The sequence below is a fragment of the Rhipicephalus sanguineus genome, chromosome 1 (genome assembly GCF_013339695.2).
Source record: "Rhipicephalus sanguineus isolate Rsan-2018 chromosome 1, BIME_Rsan_1.4, whole genome shotgun sequence".
NCBI classification, from domain to species: Eukaryota; Metazoa; Arthropoda; class Arachnida; order Ixodida; family Ixodidae; genus Rhipicephalus; species Rhipicephalus sanguineus.
Genome location: NC_051176.1, coordinates 33,994,147 through 34,005,075, shown reverse-complemented (window position 1 = coordinate 34,005,075; position 10,929 = coordinate 33,994,147). Strand labels below are relative to the sequence as shown.

Sequence of the window (10,929 nt, the reverse complement as noted above, 5' to 3'; positions counted from 1 at the left end):
CGATACAGTGGAAGGGACTTTCAAGGTGGGCCTACACGTTTGAGCCAAAAAAGAATCCCAACCAGGAATGTCTTCGCAGCTTTGACATTCCTATCAAGCCAGAAGATTCCAGGATTCAATACGCGGCTGATATTTTGCATCATGAAGTACAAGAAAAAGCTCCGGTTTTGAAGACCCTCGAGCGGAGCTGTAATCATTCTATTCGACATGGGTCATTTTCCGTTGGGCTTTCAGAGGAAGAAGACTACTGCTTGAAAAGCAGTAGATATTAAGGGAAAAAGGAGATTTCGCTAGGCTTTATCTGGCTGAAGACTGGTATTTTTCAGTCATTGCTACGTGCGAAAAACTACTAATCAAAATTCCTGTGCGCATAAACACTATTGTTCTCTTAAGGGAACCTCCTGGTAAGAAAGGCTTAAGATTTCCTTTGGAACGCCTGCACATCTTCGTGGCAACAGAAGGAGCTCCACTCACAACTGAAGAAATTTTCATATGATGGGTGAACGAAAGAAGGGGGAATTAAAGGGTTCGCTTTTCTCTGATGTGTCTTGTGACCCGTTGGTGAGCAAGTCAAATGCATTTTGTATTCTACATCAGGAGTGATACAGAATAAAGAAGTGATTTTGAGAGATTGTAGGAATAGTTACTATATTATGTTGCATTAACAATCGTTGTTGTCAGCGCAAAAACGCCAAAATTCGCTGTTCTGAATTTCTTTGTGCTGATCAAAGTGGACGATTGGGCCAGTAGGTGATTCATGATCGACTTTGTGCTTGCTGTAGTGCAAAGTTGAAAAAGGCTGCGCCTACAGAATATGAAAGGTGAGCTTCAGAAGAACTTCCAGCCCATTAGAGTAACCTATTGGTGTATCTGCGCCAATAGTATTCAAGACAATCACCTCGAGCATATGAGTCGGTCGACCGTGAGAAAAAAAGGGAAAAAAAAAGAAAGAGAAAGAAGAAATGCAATTGGGATAGATAAGTGCCTTTTTTAGCGGGATAGACGACAGATCTAGAGATTATTACACAACACGTCAGTCGTATATGTTCTACTATACGTTCATTCCTAACAAAACAACTAACCAAGTTCACATTTTCCGGTGTACAATATCATCATTCAACGACTGTATCATTTTTGCACACCCGCTTTGACGGCGCCAAGCTTGCGGTGGCAGTCACATTTCAATAAGAACTAAATGAAAACAAATAAAAACTATCTTTAACTTCTTTTTTTTTACTCTCATTCCTAGCGTTCTCAAACTTATCCAGTTCTAATTTGAGGTAACGCAAGGAGCAAACAAGCATCACCCAAGTGGTACACCAAAGGAAATTTGGTTATTATGCAACCACAATATCCTGTTCATACCCAAACATAATGGTTCCCGCTAGCTGAAAAAAGAAACTCGGAAAGCAGCATGCTGCTTCAATATCCCACCGGTACGGCAGCGGAAGAAACTAAAGAAACAAATAAAAGCACGATTCTCTTGATGCATCGCGGGCGCATCTATAACGGCCAGACATTTGGCGTAGCACGTCTAGAAAAACTGCCGATTCATTGCCAGTCGTCGCCGTCGAGATAACGCCGACACACAGCGCTCTCTTTTCTGCGCACTGAGGGGAAGCGACAGTCTCGGGGCGTGTGTACTGTTTCTTTTGATTCTCTTTTGCCGCGTGACTGCATACGTCATGGCGGGACTTTTGAATTCTTTAAGGTCGATACGCCACGTGGTGTCGTTCGCGCGAACTAGGCCGCTGGTGTCCAGAAAAGCTGCATATGCTGAGACTCCGGCGGAAGACTGCAACCGAAGCACCCACGGGCTGACCCCGGCGGGACACGCACCACTGGTGCGCCAGAAATCACTGCGACGACGTCGAGGTCGTAATTGTATAGCCTTGGCCGGGATGGTTGGAGAGGGGAGCGGCCTTCGAGAATGCCACGTTTCTCCAAAGCAGTACCGCGTTGTGCACCGATCAGAAAGCATTTCTCGCCATGTGGATCCGGTGGTTGCCGACTGCGCTTGTGTGTGCTATCTTCGCGAGACACGCGTCCACCAGCACACCATCGAAACATGGCAACGAATTTGTGGCCAAGTGGAAGGCGATTGAGAGCAATGCAAAGTCACTGGTCCAGAAGCTGATCAGTATGTCGTATCGGGAGGCTCTTCCGCTGATCCACGAGGCGGACCTATCCAGTGAATGCTTCATCAGCCTGACCAGTGTTCTACGGGGCCTGCAGGAGCTCAACACTGATGTGGTCAGACGTGAGTATTGCAATGAACTGCGTCTAACAGTGCGCCGTCGTGACATGCTCAGAGGAGGCGTTCGCAAGCGCTGCACCCGAATCAAAAGTAAAGATGCCAACCTTGATTTCAAACTTGGCACCTATACTGCGGCGGCCACAATATGAATTTCGATGAGAAACGTACACTTGTTCTATTATTCCGGCGTGCAGTGAGTGGAGCCAAAAAATCGGTGGGCTTAGCGCTTGGACCAATTAACGCAAATGCACACACTAAAGCGTTTGCGTTGTTTCAAAGGTCTTTTGCTGACACGATGGCGCGTCAAATGTAGAAAGTGCTGGGAGGAAGGCATCTTTATTTTAAAGGCTCTTCTTGAACATCTTCTGACGCCTTCTGACGCCCTGGCTCTCTCCGAGAGGAAGCGAGCGCGCTTGTAACGGCGCTTCCGTTTTTACCATTGACGATGATTTCATCGCTTCGCGAAAATTAACAGCTTTTTTGGACACCTCAGTACGATAATGGGCTCTTCGCAGGAGGTGTTAAAATTTTCCATTTCAGCCAACCGTCTGTCTCCACTGATAAAAAAGTAAAGTTTAATTTTTTTACTGCCGGTAATGGTGTCGCTAGGCGTCTTAGGATGTCTGCTACCACAGAAAAAAGTAATGCCGAAAGTAGCGAGCCAATATCTTTGGAGGATTTTTCGGGCACATTTCTCGAAAAATCCTTCATACAAGAATGTGCATGGTACAACGTGCGTGTATGGCCAACATGAACGACAGTTGATTCATGGCATGCATGTTGCTTGGTATGGATGACATATCATCCCATACGTTGTGAAACCCTCGTTGTCATTTCATTAGCGTGTCACACCCGAAAGTTGGCATGCATGCATAACAAGCACGGATACGTGAATGATACCAGCCGCGGTGGTACGCTGCTCGGCTGCTGACGGCCACGGTGGTCGCATTTGGGTGGAGACGAGAGAGAGAAGGGATATAGGAAAGGTTAACCTGGGTGCCTACTCTGCGGTGGCAGTGCACGTTCCCAGGTGGCCGAAACTGCGAGTTTTGTAATCAATCGTATCGTGGTTTTCGCACGTAAAACCCCAGAAATAGTTGTTACTAGTAACGAATAACACGTGTCATGAGTCATGTTGTTATGAATGGCAGGCTCTTATTTTAGTCGTTCCTTAGGCTGGGATACATCAGAATATGTACGGCATGAACCAGACTACCGTATTTACTCGCTAATTGTGCCTAGTATTGGCAAGCGTTGGTTAAATGCCGGTTGGTTGTTGGCTACAGTCGCATAGCATTGGTTACAACGCGATGAATATTACGTAAAGCGTACTGTGACTCCGCCACTTGTAATCTAGCTTTGCTCAGGCTGGCACCTCATCAGAGTGGGCGAGTTGGTCGCGACGGAAGAAACGTTTGTCTCCGTCTTTTTTTTTTTTTCGTGCCTGTTTTCTTTTGCGCAGAATGCGCCAACGAACGCTGCTTAAACCAGGAACGTCAGCGTCTCGGCCTGTTCATTAACGAAGCGTTCAGGATGTGCTATGACATGATGTAGCTATTTGCTCACGAAAGGAGAGTGAGAGATCAGGCAGGCGCTGATATACAACATTGTTTATTTCCAATCTAATACGTACAGGTCTCCCCGATGTGGTCGGCGCTCGAGTGCCGACGTGACGTCGGAATATAAAGTGCCCTTCAGCGTGGTCGACGTGCATGTAAACCACCACTCGACTCAAGATCAGACAATGTGCCATAACGAGCCCCGCAGAGCCCAATCCTAGACGGTGTTTCATACACACTAGTTGGCGCTGCAGATGCGACAGCAGCGAACCGAACGACCTACATTTGCGATGAAAACGCAGTGCGTACCAACCGACCTAAAGAAATAGATTTCGCCGTTTCATCTGACGCAAGAGCGGCTTCGTTCGTTAGTAAGAAATGCGAAGCATGCAAGAGATATCGCAAATCTGAACCATAACTATATGAACGGCGTAAAGACTGCTTCCGTTCATCAGTACCGCGCACACACCCTGCAATCGTGACAGAAACATAGAAAATTACTTACTAGAACTCCAGGGCCAACAAAAATTGTATGATTTGTGATAACGTTAATTACATGTGATAATATGGTTAAATAGACTATCATACAGATCGAAGCTGACATTACCGAATACGCAGTGATACATTTCTGTGACCTCACTGCTTACGTAGCTTCCGCCGCATTACTTGGTGAACAGAAATCGAAGTAGATCTACTGACCCAAATACAGCGGGGAAAGAGGCAAAACATGCCTTTCACTTACAGCTGCGCTGGCTCCGTTTCAGCTTTCACCTTCCGCCATGTATGTAGCTTAAATAGTAGTTCATGGTTTTAGTTCATTACATGAACAGCTTGTGTCCCGTCGCTAACTTTGGAGACGCCGTTACACGCTGCCACCATCGATCGCTCAACCAGCAAAATCTTCTTTACAGTGCAACACGGTGCCGAACAACGCTGAGTTATGTTTCTAAAGATTGCCTTTGCTTAAAAATAAAAGCTTTATGAAAAGCACAATTCTGACTCCGCGAGTTTTGACTCCACGTTTCAGGACCGGCTCGGTCCCTTAGCCAGGGTTGCAATGTGGGTTTTTCGGCGAATTATTTGAACAGCTTTGATGCAGTGCGAAACAACACACGGACACGGGAAACGGACACGTGTGGTGTCCTCGTGCGACGGTTCGCGCTACATCAAAACCTTATCAAGGCGTGACTGGATGACACCCGTGAAAGCATATACAGGATGTTTCACGTCACAAGAGCCAAGGATCTAAAGAAAATTGGTTAACTGAAAATGAGTGAAACCAATGTCATACGGTTTGCCTCATGTGGAGCTTGTTAGGACATTTTGTATGTTGCGCTGAATTAGGTAAATAACCAATGTCAATTACGCAAAAATCTTATTACTCATTTGAGGGCCAAGTGCGTTTCGTTGCGTTGTAGGCGACATTCTAAACGACCGATCCAATTTTTCGAGCCATCGTACTATCGTGAGCAATATGAGCTCGAACACGCGAGCGCTTGGCGAATAGCCTCGAACCCTATATCAGTTGATTCGCAGCGGCCGCTGTCGGAAACAAAGTGGAAAGGGCGCCGCTCTTCCGCTAGCTGTTGATACTCCCGCCTCGATGTCGTTGCTGCAAAACGGCAGCTTATATCGTGGCTGCTAGCGGCAATATGAATTCACATCAACACGCACAGCCACAGCCAATGACCCATCAGCCCATGTAGCTGCTGAGGTATAGGGTGTGACGTTGCCTGCCGTGATGCACAGGCCATGCTTGTATTATATGGAGATGGTGTTGCCTGATATTTTGATAGGCCTCTTTTATTTTTGTTTTTCGTGCAATTTTTTTCTCGTTATCATTGCTAGCGGTCGATATAACGCAATCAGCTGCTGTTTCGCAGCAACGCTAGCGATGCGGGAGGGCCAACAGTCAGCGGAAGAGCGCCCTCCTTTCCCCTCCGGTTCCGGCAGCGCCATACACGTGTCACGTAATCTCGGTTTTGAGGCTATTTTCCACGCGCTCGCGCGTTCGAGCTCATACTGCTCACGATAGTACATGCTGCGGGGTAATTTTTTCTTCAGAAATTTAAAGAAAACCCCACGAAATATGAAATAAAAAACGCTGCTATATCGTAGCGCGCGTGCGCTACGGTGTAGCAGCGTTCGTCCTTATGCTTCGCGAACCGTGGCGAAATGAGCGGCCGCTGCTCTAGGCATAGGCTTCAGAGCGTGTCAGAATTTTCGACGGCTGCACGCGGCAAGGAAGAGCCGTCGTCCCTGATAAGCAACACCTTGATAATCGGCGCACACGGTTGCTTCCCAGAGCGAAGTCACGTGGTTTTATTTGATATGTCGCGGGCTTTCTTTAAACGCCGAAAAAAAAAAAATCCCCACGCAGCATGTAAGTACGTACTACATACGTCGCCACAAAAAATTGCATCTGTCGTTTTCAAATGCCGTCTACAACGTCACGAAGTGCACTTGGCCCTATTGACACTGCTTAATTAACTAATCAAGCGCAATAAAAAAATGCCCTAACGAGCCTGCTCTTGCCTATCATCTTTGCTTCCCCCTTCCTCAAAGGCGCTGAGCAGAAAGCCTTAATAATTTGTTCTTTCGCGAACATCCCGTTGGTTCAGCTGCGGTTTTTTTTTTTTAATCCTCTTTCTTGCTGCGTGGAACACGCTGCGTGTGTGCGGCACCAGAGTATGCAGAGCCGGGTCGGAAGGAAATACGGTGGCAGCGCTTCTTTCGGGGTCCAAATGCGGCACGTCGTTTCCTTTGTGCGCGCTGCCTTTCGGGGAGGGTTTTCGTTTCCCCTAACCGCTTCTTTTAGGCAGCCTGTTTTTCACTCGTGTTCGGTTCCCTGATTTCCACGCGTACAAGCTCCATGCCTCTGGGGACGATTGAGTGAGACGGAGTCGTCAGCAGTACAGGAGAGTTCTCCGACGAGGCACGAGGCGCGACGGTAACACGTCCTGCGCGATACGGAACCGAGGAAGCAGCAGCGAGGCGCGCACTGCCGGTAAACCCAGCGGGAGTGTGAGAGAAAGATACGGTCCATGCGCAACGCCTCCGAGATAGGGTGCATGTGCGTTCTACTTGATGACGTAATGCTGTTTCAAACAAAAGTTCCATTGCCAAGCCCTGCATGACGAAAGCGTGGACGTCGAAAGTTCGCTCCAGGTGACATAAAGCAAAGCAGTGCTGCTGCCAAGGAGGCGCTGATTTCGCCCGGGGGGTAAGCCATTCGGCTTCTGAGCGTGGGGCTTTACTTTCGAAAATCGCTACCGGCGACGTTTTTCCTTTCGAATTTATTTCGTTTCTATACATTCATTGTCTTTACTGCGATTCCCGAGGTGAAGTACCTATAGAACGAGAGCTGATAACAAAGGCCTCCGAGAGCCAGGGGTAATAGCGCCGCTGCCCTCGCCCGTGTGTGCCAATTCCGTTGCGACGTCACCTGGCGTCGCTGCCAATGACAATTTAGGCGTCGTTTCGCTATGTGCAGTCTATTTCGCCCCATTTCATGTCTCGCTTTAAAAACTTCCCCTGCGTCAGCACAGGAACCAAATAGGCACCCTTTCTGAGGATAGCGAGGTGCGCCGCATTTCCTTTGACAGCTGCCTTCGAGACCAGCCCCCTTAAGCAACCCTTCGTGGAATACATCCAGACGACACCTGGAATTAATCGGTCGACAAGGGCGTTACCGAAGGGCTGACTTCAGTGGCCGTCACCATGCCTCAGGAGAAAAAACTATAGACAGTAGAAAGGCTGCGTCCATACACCCACGTTGTAGTCATCCCTGAACAAGTCCGGAGTAGTTTTATAAACGTCGGCTTTTGCGGTTAGACTGAAGGTTCCTCTTTCCCATTTTTTTTTACTTGGTGCCTTTTGTATTAAACTATGCCTTCTTTCCAAACAGAAACGTGTCTGTGAAATGTTCACTTTAAACATGGTCTTGTACGTGAGCGGCCGGATATTCACTTTTAGGAGGTTGATTAGGTAGTTACCCAGCACGAGCGCAGCGCATCCGATACAATGATCACGAACAGGCGAGGACAAATGCCTGATATGACACACGCCCACCGTAGAAGTTGCACGAGCCCATCAAGTGTCTCTAATGATATGAGCTTGGGATGCCCTTGGCCTGTTCCCATGTGCTTTCTATGCGGCGTCGACAGCTGCAACTTTCTCAGTAACGTTTCTGTGGTCTGTTGTACTTTGGAACAGTATTATTCAGTGCCTGCCTTCTGGGAATGCCATTTGTTTGAGATAAGGCTAAGTTCTTGTATGACTTTTACACAAATGCAGCCTTTGATTCCGACTGGAAGGTAAAGAAAACATGATAATGAAAAAGGGAACACGTACCTCGTTGCAGGCATGCGCGCAGCTTCCAAGAAATGCAGTTCCTTGTTCGAGATGGAAGCTTCCATGCCTGAGTGATAATGCGTCTGTATTCATTATGTCTGCAGTGGTCACAGCAATTAGGTAACAGGAAACCCCCTCCGCTGTTTTGCACATGCACACACTTGCGCGCGCTCTAGAAAATGGTACACAGCTCCCAGTGCACGTAGTCTACGCACCATGTGTAAGCCGCCGCCTGTTTGAACGGAGAGAGAGATAAGATTCTTTAATGAAATGCCCGGAGAGGTTAGCCTGGTTTGTCGCCTGGCTTGCTACTCCAGGTGTCGGGTGATTATGATATATACAATGATCACATATACACCATATACATACAAATAGTACATACAGTCACAAACACACATATATACATAAGAAGAGTCCTTCACAGGCTTTGGTTAAGCTGAGTGTTCCTCAAAAACGCCAACAGCGCTTTTGTGCTGCGCATCGCACAACTGCTGTCTTGCCACGGGCCGAGAAGGTGCCGCAGCTCCAAGCTCGAGCCGCGTTGCAAATGAAGTGCCTCCTTCAGAATCTGTCCTTCTGCGTCGTAATGGGAACAGTCGCAGAGTACGTGGTTCAGGTCTTCCCGAGTGTTACATGTGGTGCACGTGGGTGAGTCCGACTGCCTGATCTTGTGCTTGAAGTATTTCGTGTAGGCAACGTCGAGTCTCAGCCGATGAATGCAAGTTTCATCTTGTCTGGTTAATCCCTGTGGCATATGAAAGATACAGGTCGGGTCTATTCTGTGCAGCGGTCCGTACTGGTTGTTGGCATCGCTCCATATTGCTCTCTGCAGATTACGCGCGAACGCAGACACGAGAATCGCTGCGTCTTTTCGTGAAAAAGGAATTTCAATTTCCTCAGATTCGTATCGCGCAACTCAGCTTATCAAAGGACGCAAAGAACATGGGGTGAATTACGGAATGACCGCAGCTAGTAAAGTGCTGCGAATAATAGAGAGAGAAAAAGAGGGTTCCTTTTCTGTTTTTGCACCCCGTTCAACTAGACGTAATAATCTGCAAGAAATTTTCACTAGCCAATAACGGTAAGCGGGACACGACGGACGCGAGTCCACCCTCTAGCTTCAGACTTGGCTACGTTTTGCTCTAGATTGCTTCTTCGACAGAGCAAATTACCGAAACCCATCGGTGTGCGTGTTGTTTTTAATCGATATTGAAAATGCGATGGCTTCCTAGCGCATACACTCAACACATGAGAATACTGCGCGCTAAACAGCTGGCGATGCGTAGACGTGATCGGCAACAGCGCCTTCTATGACCTAAGCACCTACATGGGGCAGCTGTAGCATTAAAGAAACACCAGCCGAAAATTGAGCTTCGGGCATTATTAAAAGGGTGCTAACCACATTTCCATATTTATCACCGAACGTCATCATTATTGGAGCGGCCGCAAAAATAATTTCTCATGAACGAGCAAAGCCACACGAAATTAAAGCGCTTTCTCTCCCCGATGAGCGCGCTGGAAGCTAAACAGAGGGAAGGGGCACGAAGCTACGCCAGCGCGCGTCGTGGCTCCGTGAAGCGTGATTGGTTTCTTTCGCGCTAGTGACGCTATTGTGTAATCTCAGCACACGATTGAGCGCGGCGCTGGCACGTGGCCACACTCCGTGGCAAGGAGCGCATCTGATCGCCGCTCCTGATTTATGTCGACTGTCGGCCAATAGCAGCCATACAACAGCCGCCGGCTGCTCTGGAGAGAGTGAGCACAGGTATGAAGAGAGGGCGCTTGAAAGTTCGCGCTCCGCTTGTCAACTGCACGTGCCGCGTACGACTGAAAAATTTCGCTGAGCTGTTCATAGCATCCTTCACTGTTCGTAGAATCTCTTTTTCACAAAGCCCGAAAGGTGGTTCAGTACCCTTGAACGGCTTAGTACGGTTGGGTTTCATGCTTTATTAATTTTTCATCATTGATATTGGAATTTTTGGATTTGTAAAGCTATTTTGCATATCCCAACGTTCCTGAGCTTTCTCTGCTGATATGTGAAAGCGTTCATATTCATATGCCTTAATGCATAGCTAAAAAGTGTTGCCGTTCGGCGTGTTTGCGCCGGATGTGTTTGTCTTCATCGTTTAGAGAATGATAGACACAGTTTCGAGTTTGTGCTGATGGCGCAAGCGACGCGCTCGAAAGCTTTTCCCTAAATGCGCAACTTCGTGTTTGTTAGGCTTTCTTGAGCTCACTGCAGTGGACAGATTGCAATTGTTTAGCGTTGTCCATTTTAGCCATCATTGTGTCTTTTCGTTATACCATTTACACGCTTCGTGCTAATAACACGGTCGTATGACCAAAGGCATTCTTTAGGGTCGTGTGGCTGACACGGACGTCATTAAATACTGTTGACAGTCACAGTAGGGCTAACAATAAATACAGCGATATTAAGCCCAACCTTAATAATACCTTGTAATATCTTCATTTCTCTTCCGGGATATGTCGCAACTTATCAAGTTGAAGCTGGTGATTTGAAGAGGCACATTAACTTTGAGCAACATTGTGACGGTAGCACCATCTTCGAGATGCCTGGTGCGGCAGTGGCACTGACAAGGCTCGGCAAAGATACTTTGAAATTGTTTCGCGATACGATGCAAGATAGTCGGGCAAAAAGTATTTTAGATACAGATACAAGATACTTCCGGAACTATTGTATCCGATACGATACTTCCCAATTGTATCTTAAGATACTTCTGTACATTTGCAAATTCGCTA

General features: G+C 47.5%; 1 protein-coding gene across 1 annotated transcript in view; it reads left to right on the top strand.

Moving 5' to 3' along the window:
* The first annotated feature begins 1,989 nt into the window (after positions 1 to 1,989).
* Positions 1,990 to 10,929, top strand: part of LOC125757195 (nose resistant to fluoxetine protein 6-like) — a 252,488-nt gene continuing 243,548 nt past the window's right edge. The window contains exon 1 of the mRNA XM_049412547.1: positions 1,990 to 2,260. Coding sequence (XP_049268504.1) covers positions 1,990 to 2,260 — 271 coding nt within the window. The remainder of the gene's footprint in view (positions 2,261 to 10,929) is intronic.